At 41.9% G+C, this 19,924-nt stretch overlaps 2 protein-coding genes across 2 annotated transcripts; one reads left to right on the top strand and one right to left on the bottom strand.

Moving 5' to 3' along the window:
* Positions 1 to 10,709: 10,709 nt before the first annotated feature.
* On the top strand, positions 10,710 to 11,696 carry LOC125551837 (chaperone protein dnaJ 20, chloroplastic-like). Its single transcript, XM_048715208.1, has 2 exons — positions 10,710 to 11,501; positions 11,574 to 11,696. The coding sequence occupies exon 1, from the start codon at positions 10,952 to 10,954 to the stop codon at positions 11,411 to 11,413; it is 462 nt and encodes a 153-aa protein (XP_048571165.1). The 5' UTR covers positions 10,710 to 10,951; the 3' UTR covers positions 11,414 to 11,501; positions 11,574 to 11,696.
* Positions 11,697 to 11,909: 213 nt separating this feature from the next.
* On the bottom strand, positions 11,910 to 19,550 carry LOC125551836 (probable ADP-ribosylation factor GTPase-activating protein AGD14). Its single transcript, XM_048715207.1, has 13 exons — positions 19,017 to 19,550; positions 18,811 to 18,872; positions 17,020 to 17,107; positions 16,860 to 16,921; positions 16,667 to 16,763; positions 15,994 to 16,383; positions 15,320 to 15,910; positions 14,428 to 14,559; positions 14,250 to 14,354; positions 14,086 to 14,163; positions 12,955 to 13,075; positions 12,819 to 12,864; positions 11,910 to 12,480 (listed from the first exon to the last, which is right to left on the bottom strand). Exons 1-13 carry the CDS (start codon positions 19,116 to 19,118, stop codon positions 12,435 to 12,437), a joined length of 1,920 nt encoding a protein of 639 aa, XP_048571164.1. The 5' UTR covers positions 19,119 to 19,550; the 3' UTR covers positions 11,910 to 12,434.
* Positions 19,551 to 19,924: the final 374 nt, after the last annotated feature.

The following is a 19,924-nucleotide window of genomic DNA, read 5'->3' as shown; positions in this document are numbered from 1 at the left end:
CAGTATTAGTTGAAAACATGTCTTATCTCCAGAATAACTTTCATCAAAGTGAGGATCCTCGATCAACTCACACTCTTCATAGGTTCCAAAAATAAGGGCAAAGAGGGAATAAGCAAGACATGTCCTGTATGTCAAGAAAGATTCATGTGCCGTCCATGACCGTGGACTCGGCTATTCAAATAGTTTTACACTCTGCAGAGGTTGTACACTTTACCCACACGACACAATCACGACTTGTTGCCACTAGCTGTCGCTAGCGTAGTACACCCTTTGGTATACCGGCAGGGAGACTGTGACGAGGTCTTTAGACTAGATCCCCCAAAGATGTGACATGCCCACCAGGTCTGGCGCACAGAACTGAGAGTACGTCCTCAAACCGGTCCCCCCATCTGTGCCGAGGATACTCCTCGCAAGGCAGCTATCCCATCTGCAGTACGGAGACATCGACAACTAAGGCTGACTAGCTTACTTGACCAAGCCAGTGCCCATATAGCATGTGGCTGTACTGTTATCACAATCTTCAAATCCAAGACTTATTAGGCCTTAAGCGGCACAGACGACTGATTGCCCCCTTCAACTCGTGAAGGGCAGCCAATCGCTCCTTCAATCCTTGATTCAGCTGTCGCCCGCGCCAGTATTCAGATGGTTAGTTTCACCCAGGGTAGAAGAGAGTAGAGGATATCAATAAGGCCATCTGGCCTAGCTCAACTGTCAATGACTCGGAGGTCATTCAACAAAGCACCTATAGGGTAATAAGCATGGCTAAGCATTTCTACTCTACAAGAATACTATAATTCTACTCAAGTGTCAAGTGAATAGGCGACAAGTGGATCAAGGTAATGTGTCAATTAACATGCTAGCTACGAGAATTAAAATAGCATGCACATAGAAACAATAAAACTCCATGCAATTTTGTAAGACATAGGATAAATATGATCAAAGAAGGAGGCATGCCTTCGTTGTTGAGTCCTTCTTCAGTAACCTGTTATGTCCATGTCCAACATCGATATCGTCACTCCCTACTCATCGGAATGATAGCAAAAGACAAACAATAAATACCAAAGCAAAAGTAAATCCAAATAACATCCAAAACAATTTAAAATTGGATGGACAACAAGATATTGATCAAGATGGAGACTTCGAAATGAGGTTGATTAGGATGTAAGAGAAAGGATTCATTGAAGTGACATGGTTGAGGTTGACACAGCTAAGAAATACTTGGCAATCAAGACTAACGTTCCAATACGAATATGCAATTAAACACTAGTAGTGCCCACTACACATCTCGACAAACTATATAGGAAACTACTATCTAACAAACACAATGACATCAACACACATGAAAAGGAACCATCCTATGCATTTAACCACACAATTACAACATGACATGATGAAGGTAATAGTTAACCACAAATAGATATTTATATAGAATCTAAATATTTATAATGGTCAATAGTAGTCAAACATATACATCAACTATATAATAATTCGAAAGGCAATAGTTCTGTAAGACAAACGAACAAACATTACAAACCATACTAGTTAAGCAATCAAACATCACTCAACAACATGAATCGAATTGACCTAGGTCTAACCCTATAACATTATTAATATAAAATAGGATCAACTCTATTATAACAAACCAAGTCATTTGTCAAACAATTAACAAGAAACTATACAAGACATGGAACAAAAGAGTGAACTACTATCCAGGCATGATATGATTAAGATTAATAATCAACCACAAGTAAATATTTGGATGTATCCAAATATTTTATAATGGTTAACAATAAGCAAAGACTAAACACCAATCATAACAACTATTAGCAAGCATTTCTATGACAAAAGACAAACCAATGCTATCACAAAAATAATTGGAAAATTAAATAACCAGACACATCATACAAGGCATGTGAGTATAGAATCGTGAAGAGGTCTTATCTAATAACAAAAGCATTAAACATATGAGTGACCATGAGAAGATACTAAACTAGGGCACTCTTTATAATGAAGGAAACAACTAATATCCAAATGACCTCTAGCAAAAATATTACCACAACATGATTAACAACAAAGCAACAATGTGCACCAAGCATATGAGAAAGACACAACTCAATTATTGAAAGGTGAACTATCCTAATCATGTGATGAGCTAATGCAACATGTGCCAAACACTCATAACACTAACATGAGACAAGTCAAGCATATATGAGCAACACAAGTACAACTATAACACATGGAATATAATAACACATGAAAGATAACTAGCATGACTTGATGTCTAGACTTAGGCATACCACAAATGCAACAGTAAGCTAAACCAGATATGATGCTAAGCATGGATGATCATGACACGAGATACCAAAATATGCTACTAATAAAATGCAAAGTGTAACTATGAGATAACCTAGTTGATAACAAGTGACCTAAAGATCAAGCACGATGTTAGCATACAACACTACCATGCTAGTTATGACAAATGAGAACATGGAAGCATACTAAGCACGTAGGAAAGTATACAACTAGATCATCTCATCAACCAAATCAACATGTGTTATAGAAGCATGAATAACAAGATGACATGCATTTCTATGTAGTCATTCATACACTTGCAAATATATAAAAGGTACACAACTAAGCATCATACAACACACAGATTGGTACACGCACGCGTTATGCAATCAAGTTATACAATCGATCATCATGACATGGTATTGATAAGGCAAGAAATTCCTAAATAAAAGAATGTATGGTATCAACAAATCACTATGATATATCTACCAAGTAAACATTAACCAAATGTATGAACATAAGGTACTGACTACCAATGATATAACACATGGTAGGCATACAACCAAATATGCCTTCTACTTGAGTAAATATTAATATGACATGTCAATCAACTAAGCATGCATAGCTACTATCCTAGGTAAATATAACATGTTTGCTAATTACCAAGAAACAATAAACTGAACTCTATGTAACAACGAATAAATTCTATATAGAATGCAAATATAACAATGACATAAAGCAACTATCCATGCAATACTAAACAATAAACATCTACAAAATTGCTTTAACAATTACTCAAAAGTTGCTACTAAAATAACACATAAAACATGACATGTCACACAACTTAAGAAAGTGAGAAAATGATCTTGAACCACGCATGATGTGATAGATAATTAAAATGCTAATAGAGTGCCTACAACAAGTAGTTCATCACAACCATGGCTATGTTCTAAGTTAAAATGCCAATTCAAGACAACTACTATAAAGAAACTAAACAACAAAATAATAGATTGACGGACCACTATCATAGGCATGACATGATTTTGAATATATAAAACACACATGCTACATGGATGTAAATGAATATAGAAAATATATCTAAGATATATTCATGCTAAACAAAAGAAATAATCGAAACATGAAATATTCCATTATTCGATACATAAAGCAAAGTTTAGAATAATTCCACATAAATATAACCATGTCGAGCGTTCACCAAATATTGTACACTCGCAAACAATAAGTATCAAACATAATCAAAATAATGATAACAAGATTACACTAATGATGCTCCAAATCTAATTAAAATAATAACACGCGCCAATCATGTATGAGGGATGATAACTAATGCACCAATCAACTCCTACACAAGGTAATAACTCGAAGGAACTAATAGAAAGGCATATCATACTTTTAGATGATGCACAAAGTTATCTACATGAAATGCTACAAAAAAACGCACCTTCAAATCAATCGAGTAAACCATTTGATACTCCTAGGCATAAGGAGAGACATAGAAATAACATACCAATAGAAAAGTTTTACCAACACAAAACCTATTTGGATTCCATACAAAAAACGACTAAGATTATATCTCTTCTACCGATCACAAGATAGAACCCACAATCTAACCCCATCACTGGATTTATACGGTCATATGGAGAATTTTATCTATTGGGCTCAAAGTCATATGATGAACAAAACTAAAGAATTATGCCTATGCCATCGAATCGAATTCGGTTTTGGACACACGCGGCCAATGACAGAGATAGGTTGAATCATGATGTCTACGGGATACACTAGGTGATGACAAGTACGCATGAAAAAATGAATTTGATAGAGGCTCACCGAGTTTGATGGAACAGTGCGACGAACTTGATGAACAGTATACGCGGACATGCAGAATTCTTCGTGTGTGCTTGATGAATCGCGTTCCTTCTTCCCTGAATGGAATCATGGTGTCAAGGGGACCCTTCTGGCGCAAGGGCATGGATGGGGAGGGCCTGCATCAATGGGATGGAGCATTGGTGTCCATGGTGCATCATTCTTTGGACAGAGTTTCTGGAGACAGAGAGGAAGGGAGAAGGCTGGGTTTCACGAGAATTGGAAAAGGAGGTGGCGGCACATAGCATGGTGCCTGCAGTTTTGAAAAGGAATGAGATTTAAGGGAAGTTAGAGGAGGGGCTGTTTCTCTTATGTATGTTACGTTTCTAGTCTCTGTAGATTGTGAACTTACAGAGAAAGGAAAGAAGAGGAGGCGTGAGAGGAATAGGAAGGGAGAAGGAATTAAAGGAAGGTGCAGAGTTTCTATGTGTGCACGTAGGTGGCTGTTGAGATTTCATCTTCTATTAGTTGTGGAAGTGAAAGTACAGGAAGCAGAAGAGGTGCTGGCTAGGAGAGCTGGGTGTTGGCCTAGTTCAGCAAGGCCCAAGTGGGAGAGAAAAAAAATAAAAGTTGGCCTTTGGCCCATTCCTGTTCGAGAGAACAGGGAATAGAAAAAATAAAGATGTGCGAACCAACTTGTGGTTGAGATGGTTAGGTGGACAGTGGTATCCCCAACCCACCAGGGTTCAAATCCTGGTGCTCGCATTATTCCTGGATTTATTTCAGGATTTCCGGCGATGCGCTTTCAGTGGGAGGAGACGTTCCCGTCGACGACGAGGCGCCTACGGTGGCTTCATAAATCTCAAGATAATATGTCGGCTCAGTCTCTCGGAGGTGCTCATAGGGGTAGGGTGTGCGTGTGTGCGTTCATAGGGGTGAGTGTATGCGCGTGTATATGAGCGCTTGTGTCTGTACTGATGCTCAAAAAAATATGTTGTAGAATGGGCTTTGGAAATTTGGCCTAGAGTTTAACATATGGAAAAGAATTGACTTCTCTTTTTGGAAAATATAGAGAACTAATAGAAGCTGAAACAAATATCAAACAATCCAAGAAATCCACAAAAATGCAGACTCACATGTTTAAATGTGTTGAAGACAAAAGATAAAACCCAACTAGAAGAAAAGAACAAAACTCAAATTTAATTTAAGTTCACATTAGGTCAAATTAAATCCTCCAAATTATAGAAGTCCAATTTAAGCTTTGTTAACAATAAAACAAATGAATTTTTCTTGCCCTGATTTTTGGAAAACTTTTTTTTAAAACATTCCGAGAATCGGGATGTTACAGTAATGTTATTATACTTGTAAATTTTTGTATGCCATGAGTATTTGATACTAACCGGTTGCTCCCATTTTGCAAACCGATACAAGGACTACATAAAGCTCACAAGGAGAGAAGAAATGAAGTCGTGATACAAGTCAGGAAAGGTGATGGGATCGCTACTCGGAGCCATCAAAATCATGTCTTTAGTATCTCTTGGAGATTTATCTTAGAAATAAAATAATACTTATTTTCCTTCGGAGTCATGCAATGCATTATCCTATGGATTATGCGATCGATATTCCTATAAGTTTTAAACAATAGTTTTTGGGATTATTATGAGAATATATTTTTGATTAAACCTCTATTTTGTGACGGTTTATTCATGACAAATCTTGAAGTTGGTGATCTATAACATTAAACATAAACGTCTTGAGAAGACTGATAAAACCACTTGTGTGTCGCAATGCTCGGTTATATCGGATAATTAATATGCATAGAGATGAAGTATAAGTTTTAAATTGACTGAATACATTGAGATGTATAAAGTCCAGTGGATATAACAGGATGCGGTGAATATTTATACTTCATCCATGTTATGAGTAAATATGATTCACTTGATAAAACATAATGACTGAAATATTTGAAGCAATTCAAAGAAATTTAGGATGAAGATATAATATCATTATGACAGAAGATAAAAGGATTCTTCTTTCATGAAGAACTATATCTAAGCCATAAGTTTAGCAAGCAATTGAATGATTGTGGAATTATTATTACCGTTATGATCTTATTAAATTTTGGGGATTTATGAATGAAATGACATAATATTCACTAAAAAGATGCACCATCTAAAAGGGTTTGATAAACTATAAAAAGTCATAGAATATTTTAGACCTAGGTTTTATTGTAGGGTTTTGTGTTCCTCTCACTAAACTCAAGGGAAAAAATGTTTGTCATAGAATGAATATTTTTCAAGAAAATGTTTTCTTGTTAAAGAATCAAGTGGGAGGATGATACAATTTATTGAGATTATTAATCTCTGGCTTAAGATATGACAAGACTAAACCAGAAATGTTCTGGAATATTTTTGTCTGTAAAACTAAGCAAACAAATTTCTACATGTAGAACTTTTAGTTAAGACTATAACAAAATGCAAAGGTCAGATTATCGGATCTGCTACTTCATAAGATGAAACCTATGCACTACGAGGAAGCAGTGATGGTGCCCACCTAGGATAGGTATTACTCAGACCATTTAAATCCAATGTGAAGACCATATGTAAGGAACAAGTTTTGAACTTGATGAAACCTTCAAAAGGTGTATAAATGGATCTTCAAAATATTCATGGATAGTGATCCTGAAAAGAAAAGTTTTTACAAAAGAGTTTTGTAGAAAAGGAAGAATTGATCTTGTCAGATCTTCATTTTAGTAGCAATACTAAAAGTGTAAATGGATTACAATGGAGAGTGTAATTGATATATAACAAACAAAACTATTTTGAACGAGATTTCAAAAGAATGCATATAAGATACAATGAAAGGGTTTTGACAGGAATACCGAAATGACATAAATATTACTCCCTCTGTTCCTAAATATTTGTCTTTCTAGTGATTACAACAAGTGACTACATACGAAGCAAAATGAGTGAATCTACACTCTAAAATATGTCTATGTACATCTGTATGTGGTAGTCATTTGAAATCTCTAAAAAGACAAATATTTAGGAACGGAGGGAGTACAAGTCATGAGTATGATTTGAAATAAGGTATCAAATAGCTGGAATTTGATAAAGTATTTGGAGAATTCCGAATTTTATCAAAAACTTGTGGAAACAAGAAGTTTAGTGGGAGCTCTGTGACATTTCTGATCTTACATATGTATGACATATCACCTGATCAGAAATAATATAAAATAATGTTTCTAAAAGGGAATTAGAATAATTGGATGAAAGTCTATATAGATAGAATGAAAATTCTGATTATACTAAGACATGTACCGTGACAAAGTTTTAAAGAAGTTTAAAAGCAGAAAATGATTTCTCAAAATGTCACATAGTATGACACTGTGCAAAATCAATAGTTGATACACATGTATGGATGAATAGAGTTCAATTTACTTCAGAAATTGAATTTATCATATGTGTTATCAAAATGTACAGAGCCATATATTTTGAATAGGCTAACTATTAGTACTAAGTACCATAGTGATCTCTAAAAGATTCACTAGGGTAATTGCTTAAAGTTTTAAGTACCTCAGTTAGATGAAATCTTTGCTTCTTGTATTTAGAGGAGATGAAGAAATTTTTGTAAAGGTTGCACAAAATAATTGATGTAAAAGTTACACAAGACAACTTCATGACTAATAAACTATCGGGCTGTAAATTTTGAAATGGTTTTAGAAATGAACATAAACGGTGGCTCTATAAATGATATAGCTAGGGACTTGAGAAGTTTTCAATAGAATATAATCTGGATCAATAAAAGATTATTTATGTGGTTCCAAATAAATATTGACTATATGGAGATATAGTGTTACTATCGAATGGACTATATGGAGATATAGTGTCACCATTAATGTAACAAATGAATTACATAATAAACTAGATGTTACCGAAACAAATAACATTGGGATTTGAATAGTGCCAGACCCAGTGATGAAGGCTCTACGACTAGCAAAGCATGAGTAGCATTGGATAAGCCATATCTATTAACAAAAACATGCAACTAGATTATTGACTCTAGTGCAAGTGGGAGATTGTCGGAAATATGCCCTAGAGGCAATAGTATTTGTATTATTATATTTCCATATTCATAATTAAGAGTGTATATTCTATGTTATAACTGCTATGACCCTGGAATATGCGATTCACTGGAAAACTCATATTCACGCGTGGAGTGATAAACGGTAAATAAAAGGTTGCTAGTCTCGCCTCTAAGACTAGCTCAAGTGTTGTTGGTGATCACGTTTTCCAGATCTTAGGATATTGTGAAGTGTAACGATGATCCTAAAACAAAATTGAGATTATGACATTATAAGAACGATCATATTGAATCAACCCAATCTTGTTTGTTATGAATTGAGTTAATATCGTGTGCATTCAATTGTAATAACATGGAGTGTTAACATGTCATATTGTTCCTTAGACCATGAGAGTACCGTGGTAACTTTCTTACCGTACGATGGGCTTTGGGGTTGCTCAAATGTCACCTGTAACACGGTGATCATACCGACAACTTATAGGTTCATCAAAAAATTTGATAAGTGGCCGAATAGCTCAAGAGTGCGATTTTGCTCCTCCGATGATGGAGAGATATTCTTAGGGCCCTCTCGGTGTGATGGCATCAATCATCGTTTGGCTAGATAGAGGTGACTTCATCACTGGGATGCTAGAACACAATAACGAGAAAGAAGAACAAAACCGACAATGAGGATTTTGGTATAATGAGCATGGTGATGACTCAGGAGGATACCGATGCATTCTGGGTTTTTTGAAATATCGGAAGGAAAGGGAACATCACATGATAACCAAAGGTTCACTCAAATATCCTTTGTGTGCTCACAGGGACCAATATGGACATCCACGGTCCCGCCGTTGAACGAACGGGTGCGAAGAAGAAGATGATGTGATGGGAAAGGGAGCGTAAAGCTCTCCCTCATATCACATCCTGCCTTTTATAAGGAGTGGGGAAACTGGAGCGACAACAGCTTAATACCCCCATGCAACAACAAATCTCTCTGCATTCAAACGATTAATGTGTTAATGGCACGCGAGGATCGAGGGGTTGATGTTAACCCTCATGTGGAGATCGAGGTGCACATCCTTCCCGATGGGGCATGGCATGTGTGGGCCCTTGACCCTCTCCCGCGCGTCACGTTGACCGTCAAGTCAAGTCTTACACGTGGCCAAGTGGGGCCATGGATAAGACTGGCATGGCTTGTCAGAGCTGGGTAAGAGGACTTTCGAGACGCTACGCGGGAACTTGTCCCACCGAGTGACGAGCAGGCGTGAAGCCTTTCTGGCATGCAACTCGGATCTCTCCTTTCATCATTTCAAATCCGAGGTGGTTCACGTCACCTCAGAAGCAGCTCGGGAGATGGAGCTCGGCTACATGAAGACATTGTTGGGGGGGGGGGCGTTTCATTGAATCTGTCTCAAGACCGGTGACCGAGGGCGATGTGCAGCTTCGAAGGACCAAGATGCAACCTACTTGAAGACCGGTTCTAGGGTCTACTGACGGCGTCCCGGATAAGGGGCCTCTGATGTCGACGATTCTTGACATGGTGGCCGGGTTGAGGACCCCTTTGTTAGTTCCGTCCTGGTCACTTTGGGCGGTCCATGGCGGTATACGTGATGACTTCGAGGACTTGGCATAAAAGACAAGAAGACGGAGTCGTGTAGGATTCTATACCCCCTCCCCCCTACGTGGCCGACCTATTTGTGTAAGCTCTAGGATCCATGGTATGCTATATAAGTCGGGGGCTCGTCGTGAAGAACAATCTCAATCTTTGGGTACTTTTACTTTGTATACACCCCAGCAAAATAAAGCAATGAGCAGGATGCAAGTCGTGAAAGCCCAAACCTGAGTAAAACCCTTGTTTTGCTACCATTTCGCCAAGTCCCTTAGTTAGGACACCCTACTGAAGGATCTGCCAGATTTAGCTTTGACAGTGATATAATTTAAGGATTTTCTTAAATGGGTTCAATTCCGTCATAAACGTAAATCATGAGGGTAAAGAATGGAATTAACTCTTCTAATAATGGTGTTTTGATGTGATACATCATTCGGTGGATCTATGAATGGATAGGATTTGTAGAATTCACGACTCGTGGTTTTATAAGTAGTGGAGATACTGGATGCTGGTTGATGCACCGGCGGAAACAATATATTTCAGCTGGCCGCGGGAGGTCGAAGGTTTACAATGCAGTCTCATCGAGTTGTATCCCCCGACCACACAACGTTTACGTGATTGGAGGCTTGGAGCAAATACAGCCGAGTCAACCAGTAAGATCTGCACGTAGGCAAAATCTAGAAAAACGACGTCAGTGTCTCCCTAACACTTGGCTTCATCTGATCACATTCCGACGGGCCACCACCATCTAGAACCACGGGTCCACATCTCAAGAGGAAGCTAAAGTCGAGATCGACCAGTCGACAACAACTTGACGGTAATTAAGCAATAAGATAAGATTATCACTTGAAAAAAATTAAGATTAATTGGAGGTGGTATAGTAATAATTGAGTAGCGGGCAAGAAGAGCTGGCGCTTCCCGTGGCCGACGGGCTCATGACGCCTCACGCGTCGCGCCCGTGACTTCGTCCATGTCTTCCAGAAGCCCACGCCGCCACGCATCCCTTCCTCCCCCGGCGGTATATAATCACCGCCGTGTGCAAAATATAGAACCAGCAAGCCAAAGGTTTACACAGCCTCCATTGAAGTGCAAGAAGCAAAGCCTTTTAGCTTACACGTCCATCAAACACCTCAGTTCGCTACCATCCCTCAGCTTGGAGAGATGAACACCTTGTGCGCCAAGCCCATGGGGTTCTCGGGTGGCGTCAAGTGCCAGCGGCGGGCGCGGGTGAGGGTGTCGGCCGTAGCGGCGACGCCGGAGAGGGCGACGATGTACGACGTGCTGGCGGTGGGGACGTCGGCGGGGCCGGAGGAGATCAAGGCGGCGTACAGGCGCGCCGCGCGGCGGTGGCACCCGGACGCGTGCCCGGGCGGCGCCGACCGGTTCATGAGGGCGCGGGAGGCCTACGAGGTGCTCTCCGACCCCGAGCGCAGGCGGGGCTACGACATCCAGCTGCGCTGTGGCGCTGGCGCGGGCGCCGCCGGGTCCCGCCCGGCGCCGCGCGCGGGCTTCGCCGACTGGGAAGCACAGCTGGCCGGGCTGCAGTGGCGGATGGCGGACACGCGAGGCGAGACGTGGGGGAGCAGGATGCGCCGCGGCGCCGCGCAGCCGGCACCGTTCTAAACCGCACCGCCGGCTTTGTGCTCTGTGTTTTCAACTGTGGCACTCTTATATTCTACTCCCTCCGTTTCAAATTACTCGTCGCAGAAATTTTTCTGCGAAAATCTTTCTGCGACGAGTAATTCGGAACGGAGGGAGTACGCAGTTCTCTTGTTCTCTCCTTCCATTCCATTTTACGCGGTGGGATTCGGTTGGTGATGAAACTGTATAGTGTAGTACAGACAGTGTACAAAAGTACGGTAGTTTCTTTCTTGATAAAAAAGTACGGTAACTATTTCCATCCTTATTACTTAGTCGTCATGACCTTTTAATAATAAGTAGAAAAGCCGAAAAGACAAACGCAAATGTCTTGTTCCGCACTAAGAAAAAAAAAGTGGGTCACTAAACCACCCCTTTTACGCACTCTAGTTCTAGAATACTACTCCCTGAGCAAACAAAAGCAAATGTTGCACTGAAGATGAAGAAAAAGCAAATGTGGGACAACTAAAATTTCTTCCGGTAAGCATCAAAAAGGACTTCCTTGGAAAGGGACAAATACGACAACCTTTAAACAGAGTCCTCCTATGACAAATCATGCGACATTCTAGAGCATCGACCAAGAAACGTTATGTATATATATAATATAATGGTGGAAGATTGGTCTATCAGACGTCGCGTCTAGGAATAACTTTTCCAGTAGGCAATGACGTTTTGTGAATATAGCAATAGCAGGATAAGTCACGCTTACGGCTCAACATCTACTAACGTTAGCATCACCACTGTCATCCACTGTCATCGTCGTCAAAGCCACCACCAGCAAGGGTTCCCAAACTCCAAGAGGCAAGGGGCACAAAATGTGCACTGTCAGCCAAACCATAGATATAGATATCCGAGTCTCCGCAGAATGGCCTTCACGAGCTCCCTATCTGTATCTGATACATACAAGTTCAGTGAACCGAAGGAACAAGTCAACAGGTACTCCTCTGCTCTTTTCACAAGTCCAAGCAGCACAAAGCCATGTAGATTTCCAAGCCGAATCCTTTCTCTATGCAAAAGGATTGCCAGTTGATACAGTGCTCAATGTTATGTTCCTGAAACAACAGGTTTAGTTTTAGCACAAAGATGGAGTTGACGCTAGAGCTTGTTTGGTTTGCTCCCTAACTTTGTCTAGCCAGAGTTCTGGAAATGCCTACAGATTTGGCCTCCAATTGGTTTGGCTCCAACTTGTGGTGGAGCCGATGCGATTTCCGCAAGGCTGCCACCGAAACTTTGGCATTGCCATTTTTGTTGGCTCTTTTGTGTTGATAAGAAACTAATAACCTTGCCTACTTTTGGCTTGGCAATTGGCAGCAAACCGAACAACCCCAATGCGGTAGCAAACCGAACAAACAGTTGGTAAGGCCAACTATGCCAAGGCAGAGCATATTACCTCAACGGAGAGTTCGGGGCCTGCTCGACAAGACATGTTAATCCACCTGAATATGTGTTAGTTGTTACAGTTAGATGAACTCCACGTACGCAGTAAATCAGGCAAACCGTATAAAGATGCTACCAGTAAAGCTCACCATGTGATCCAGACGGAACATAGGTAGAAGTATTGTTGGAGAACCATGATTCAGGCAAACCATCAAGAAAAGAAATTGGTAAATTAGGCAAAGCAGCTTGCAACGTGCTCATGCCCATGAACTGCAAATAAAGTGTAATTCAGAAAATTGCTGGCAAATACCAGGAAGCTGGCAATGACAAGGACTAGAACTGTAAGCAAAGATAAATATATTTTCTATAATATCATGCACAAAAGACAGTTCATACTCAATGCATAGACAGAGTTTCTAGTTCTTAGTACAAAATTACAAGTAAAATGGTCTCAAATCTTCAAGGAATGCAATTTAATTTTACAAACACATGCCATCTTTTGAAGACCAAACCATGTTCAAATTCAAATATTCTTGTTACCAATGCCATCCTACTTCATGCCCATGGCTGTGGCACCACCACAACCTCACCACATCCCAACCATCCATCCACGGCCAAGAACCACTAAGTAAACTTTGTGCACTGGGACTGGTTGCGGTGGTGATTGGTGGTGCCATGAATGGTGATGCGGATCCAATTCCAAACATAGGAAATTTGGCTGATTTCCCAGAAAGGATTCAGCTTCTTTTTAAAAAAAAAAATCTACTCATGTAGTATAATAGTGATCTAGATTATTTTAGTTTGTTAAAAAAATGAAGGAATAGCCGTAACAAATTTATGTATGACAAGTTATTTGGGTAAGATAAAGATCCAAAAACTGGCCATAGGGCACTGGCTTGTCCCTGCTATAGGAGAGGCTTGACCATCCACAAATCTTTTTATTTAATTGGATTCTACTTGATTTAAAAGACAATCATGTCCCACATGAATATTTACAATTCTTTCTACCTCTAGGTATATTTTATCATACAACTTTTCGAATAGACATGCACATGCAGTGGCATGCTTTATTGGACCATTTTTAATTTAATTTTTTTTCAACCAGTTACAAAGACCCAATAGTTTAGGTAAATCTGTTTGTCAAAAGGCATTAACCACAAAATGAAGCATCATCAACTACTTGGAAAGAAGGGATCATAGAAAATCGACAACATTATGTTCACTTCTTTAAGCCTTCTGGTAGCATGAAGTGCAGATAAGGCAAAGAAGAAATGGAATACCAGATTAGTAGCCTCTGAATCAGTACCAAAGGGGAGATCAAATGGATTTAGCACAATCTGATCAGCAAAGGGTTTTCCCTGTACATGATCAAATCACATCAGAGAGCAATGGTATAGAAGAAGAAAAAAATTCTTAAATGGTTTATGAAATAGAGAAGCCATACTGAAGGAACATCAGATATTGGAGATGGCTCTAGGAAAGGAGCAAATGATGCACTTAGAGCTAATTCATCCATGAACACATTATGGCAATCACCACCATGAGATTTCTACAGAGAATAACAGTTATGATGCTGTGTTATTTATGAACCACATGCAAAATTTAACAGGGACAAAGGCTACCTTTGAACTAATAGGGCAAGTAAAAGGATTGTTGGTAACATTGACTACATTTGTGAGCTCATTACTTAGTGGCTCAGCACCAGAGTGATCATTTGAGATGATCCCAGTTGCATCATCAAATGAATGCCATAACTGCAAATACACAGCAAGGAGGAAATGAATTGCAGCTCTGGAAAGGCAGTTAAAACTCAGAATCAATAGAAGAATGACACCATAACAGCCACAAGTAACTTTATTATTCAATTTCATGATTCCCAACCTGAGAACTTATCCTATCCATTGGTTCTATTACACTCCAATAATTTTAAAGTCATGAATGAGATATCTTTCAGTTTGTTGGGAACTGCTGCTACCAGCAGTGACATCACAAACAATTAAAAATCCAAGGCTGGCAAATTAAGAATAATAGCTTTTACATAATTTGGAGCACAATGAAGACAAAAAAAACTCAGTAACCAAACAGTAAACCACCCTTTTCTGAAAGTGCAAATTAACTGCACACATTAAAAGAGATGCAACAGTACAATTACATAATTCCTCGCCTGATAACTATTTGCCTCTTTACTCTTTAGGTTTTTGCAAGTTAGAAGTCGTTAGTGATAGATCTCCTGGCAGATTTTTAGTGCTACCAATAGTGCCATAATAAATGCTCCAACATTGAGCAAATTCAAAATATTAACTTTCTTAAGATGTAAAGCATTGCAAGGCTAATTCCACAGTAGAACACTGGAACCTCATAGTACAATCATTCCTTTTAAGTTCACACATTTCACAAAATTGTAAAAGCTTAAACCATTCACAGAGTTAATTACCCTGTATTATTTGCATGCACATGTTGCCATGAACAAATAGAAACATAGAGAACTCCTAGAGCAACGCAAATATTCCTTACCTGAGAGCAACTTGTATCAAGAGATGTAGCACCAGACTGATTGCTGATTGAAACTTCGTGCTTGGAAGTCGGGAACAATGTTGGTCTATCACTTGTTTCGAACGAAAACAAATCACGACCCAGAATCTGTTTATGATTACCTACGTCAGCTACAGGAGAGGGACAAGTGACTCCAGGCTGTTTATCCTTTGGGGGCGTGTCAAATGTAGCCCACCCAGCATTGCCCATTGATGGAGCTTCCAGTGGCATTTTATCAGCAGATGAAGCTGTATGAGGCATATTTGCAAACAAATCTACAGATGGATGAGCTCCCAGTGGCATTTTATCAGCAGATGAAGCTGTATGAGGCATATTTGCAAATAAATCTACAGATGGATAGCTAGTTACAGGTTGTTGCTGCAAATTTGGCTGACTGAAGAGATCCTCCTTTGTACCATTTACAGCAGCAGAAAAGGCTACAAAACTTGGAGCTGCAGAATTGTTGGATTGCTGAGTTCGGTGAACATTCTCAAAATCAAAAAACAAATCAGCTAAGCTTGAGTTGCCTGACTTAAGCGATGTGGAATCTATGTTCCCTGTTGATGCAGTTCTCTGCAGAAAAATAATTAAATTTATTAAGCGATTTTATGAGATGCAACAAGAAAGGAAAGAGGATAAATTTCAAAATCAATCACCTGGGATTGAGTGATGCCATTAGAACTCAGCATATTTGATTGATTTTGTTGGACAGGAGGGCTTAAACACCCATCATCGAAGAAATCAGGTGATTTGGGTGCTGTTCCAAAGGTACCACTCATGCTTGACCCTGAGCAGTCAGAAGTCCTCGGTCCACGACTCTGATTTGCAAATTGGTCCTCAGACATTCTCTCTTGCAGACTATGTGAACGATAAGAAAATCCAGGCATCTTCCCATCATGCCCTCGGTCTGAACTAGGTTTCCTACTTAGCATTGCAGGTTGCTTGCGATTGCGCCTTTCTTCATATTGGTAGTCATTAGGTGGGCTCTGAGAAAATGAATGATAGGAACTAGCCCTTCTATGTTCCTCTTCATGGGATCTTTGAATCTTTATAGATGGAATAGAGTATAGTTCAGCAAGACGCAATGTTCTCAGATATTATAGGAAAATAAAAACCATCATTGCAGCATATATGTAGGAAAGCCAACTGGAAGAAATCAGTCCTTTAAAGGAGAAACAATGAATGCACTTTAAGCCAACTGAATAAGTATTCACTATCTATCTATATTGCAGCAGTCGTGCTAAAGCTTATCACAGGTAAAGTTCCAGACTGACGAAGATAGGTTTCAAGTAGTCAAACAACTGATGTCGAGAATTTAACTAATTGTACCTGTATATCTCTTGGAGGCCTTTCGGACAAACTTACACCAGCATATCTTCTCTCCACATAAACAGCATTTATGAATTCTCTAAGGCTTTCAATGTTGCTGCGACAAAACAAAATAGTCACACCATGTACCATATCCCGTTAAATAACAAACCAAAAAGTGTATACACGGCAATGAGTTGATGAAGTTATTGACCTGCTATCAGGTACCCTCATTTTCTGGGTATCGAAATCCTTCAACAATAATTCTCTGGCTCGCTGTATCATTCAGTTTAAGTGTTAGGATATGATGAACCAAAAGGGAATTCCCAGACACCAACCAACAAACAAGCAGCCAACTGGATGGATGACTTTACCTGGTTCCCACCCTTTTGAAGGGCCTCAACCTCTTGCACGGTGAACTTGGACATAGACACCGATTTTACTCGGTGCGTGAACTCACGGCTACAAGTGCATAAATGGTTCCAGTGTGTTAGAATAACAGAAGTCGGCAGACTATTAGCATATGCAAGACTAGAATGACTAGAATTGGAACATTCACACACAATAGATAAGTGGTATAGAGTGTGCCAATAATTTGCCATAATGTGTCACGCTAGAGTTAATAACCTCCTCATATCATAGGCACGTTCCAGGCGTCCCGCGTTGTCCTCCCCCTCGGGCGGCCAGAAACCTAGCCGCCGCCGCCGCAAACTCCCTCCTCCTCTCCCTCCGCCGCCGCCGGACGCCGCCGGGCTAAGCACGGGGGCCGACGACGGCGGCGGGGGATCTCCTCTCTCGCGCGTCTCCGGGGTGGGGTGGACCCCAAGGCGTGGGGTGGCGCGACCGATCTGGGATCTGCGGCGCGGCGGATGGCTGCAGGCAGCAGGAGGCCGGCCCGTCCTCGGACGGCGACGGCTTGGCGCGGCGGAGGCCAGGGCTGCGGGTGTTGCGGATGGCCCTTCGGGCGTCGGCGGCGGCCGGCTTGGCTGCGGTGGCATGCATGTTGCCTTTAGATCGGCGACGGCGGCGTGGAGGGCCTGGTGGTCTCGTCAGCGGCACCTCCGATCAGATCTGTTCTGACCGGTGCAACCGGTGGTGGTGGTCATCTCTTTCGTCAGAGGTGGTCGGCCTGAGGCTGGGTGTTCGGATCTCGGGATCCGTCATCTGGCACCAGCTGCGAGTCGGGGAGACGTAGTTGCCGGTGAAAACCGAGCCGACGGCGAGCGATGGCGGCGTTCCACGTCGTTACCTTGATGAAGGCATCGTCATGTGACTACCGTCGACCCACTTGTATTGCTCCAGGGGAAACCCTAGGATCTGGCGTTCCGGACCGGACGATGGCGGCACTGCGGTGTCGTTTCTCTCTTGGGAGCATCTTTTTGTGGAGCAGCGCTGGAAGTCAGAGGCAGGAGGTGGAGAGGCTTCGTCTTGCACAAAGTTTCGGTGGAGATGTCAAGTCATGCCTGACCGACAGGTGCTACGCTTGGTCATGCCTGGTCGGCAGGTGCTACGCACGACAGATCCTCCAAGGGCTTCAAGCTGTGTCGGCTGATGGTACTTGGCAGCATGGCGCTGAGGTGTATCAGTGGCGACCGCGACGTGTTCAGCTGTTTGCGCACAGGGAGGAGGTGTCGTTGGGCGCCGTTGTGGCGTCGACGATAGCTGGACCGAGCAAGGTTGATGCATCAGTACAGTTCTGAAGATGGAGTGGTGGCAGTTGGCGGCGGCGGCCTCTGAGAGCACGCCGAACCAGTGTGTGCCCCAGACCCGGCAAGTGGCTAGGTTGGGGTCTCGGGTCTTAGATGTTAGGCTTGACTGCGATGTCTGTTTGGTATTAGGCCCAGGCTATCTGCGCCCCTTCATCAACTGGATAGGTGTAGCGACAGTTTGTTGCTTAGACGGCGGCTTTAGTCTTACTGTTGTATGACTTTGTAAAATCTTATGAGAATAATTAATAAAGTGGCCATATGCATCGCCCAGATGCAGAGGCCGGGGGTCATCCTCCTTTTCTAAAAAAAATCAGTAGAACCTCCCAAGCAGTAATCTGACACACAGTTCAACAGTACAAGAAAAATTGGTCCCTGGATCGCGCTGGCTAGGCTTTCCAATTCCACAAAGTTGAAGAAACGATAGATCAACCGGGGACGGAATCGAAAAACACTCACTGGATGCCGCTGCAGGAGATGCAGATGAATGTCCAAAAGCTCGTGCAGACGTACTGTGGCCCCTGCATCAGACGACACCACACAAAAACAGGGCCGTCAGTAAACACCAGACAAGACCGGGAGCATCAGCAAGCGATGCAAACCAAAACCAAACCGCGGATCACACGAGCGCGCGCGCGACTGGAGTAGGAATAAGAAGCCCTTACGATGGCGTTGCAGTTGATGCATCTGCGGTTGGGCGGCAGCTTGAGGAGGCCCCTCACGATCCGCTCGTTCCTCTCCTCCTCCTTCCTGGACGCGGCCGCCATCACTGAGAACTCAACCCCAATCGAGCCTGGAACCCGTCGGTGTCGAGGGCTCGAGGCGACTCGGCTTGATCAGGGGGCGCGGAGGAGAGACCGCCCGGCGCTTCGAATTAGGGGAGCGGCGAGGAGAGGACCTGATGGTTGTGCGTGGGCCGGCCTGTGTGTGTGTGGATGGATGCGGTAAGGGAGGCCGTTGGAGGAAAATAACCGGTAGCTGCAACGGCTTTAATTTTTAAAACATGATCAGTGTGGTTCTGCTTAATGGAAGCACACAGCATAGAAGAAAAGGGCAAAGCAAAGGAAAGACGTTATCCAATCTGATGATCTGGCTTTGCCTTGCGACGCGGACAGCGCGTGCCTCCGGCCGATGAAGCTGTGTGCAGTATGCTCCAACGATGAAGCCGATGAGCGGTGAAAAGACAGATTGGGGACCCTCACACAACTGGTCTAGGCCAACTGCCGGTGGTGGTTGCTCAACAGCTTACAGCTAATACCGATGCCGGTCACTTGTTTGGCAGGAGAGACTGCAGGGACAAATGGATGGGCGTTGGTGCTGTTGGATTCGAACTGCCGTACAGCCAGGATTAGATCGTTTTCACAACCACCAGAGACACACAGCATGGTCCATTGCATTGCAGTACTAGATCTCATCTCAACACCTCAACTTTTTTTCTTTTGGAAACAGGGGCAAAAGCTTTTGCCTTATCTCACTCATAGAGAAGAAGAACAGGAACAAGGTTCATGAGGTCCACTACGCCTCAACAAATGGAAGAAGAAAACCCTACTCTCGCGCATGATTGAGCTCAAAT

This window comes from Triticum urartu, chromosome 4 (assembly GCF_003073215.2).
Source record: "Triticum urartu cultivar G1812 chromosome 4, Tu2.1, whole genome shotgun sequence".
Taxonomy (NCBI): domain Eukaryota; kingdom Viridiplantae; phylum Streptophyta; class Magnoliopsida; order Poales; family Poaceae; genus Triticum; species Triticum urartu.
Note: the sequence above shows the minus strand (reverse complement) of the source record. Positions and strands in the feature narration are given on the sequence as shown.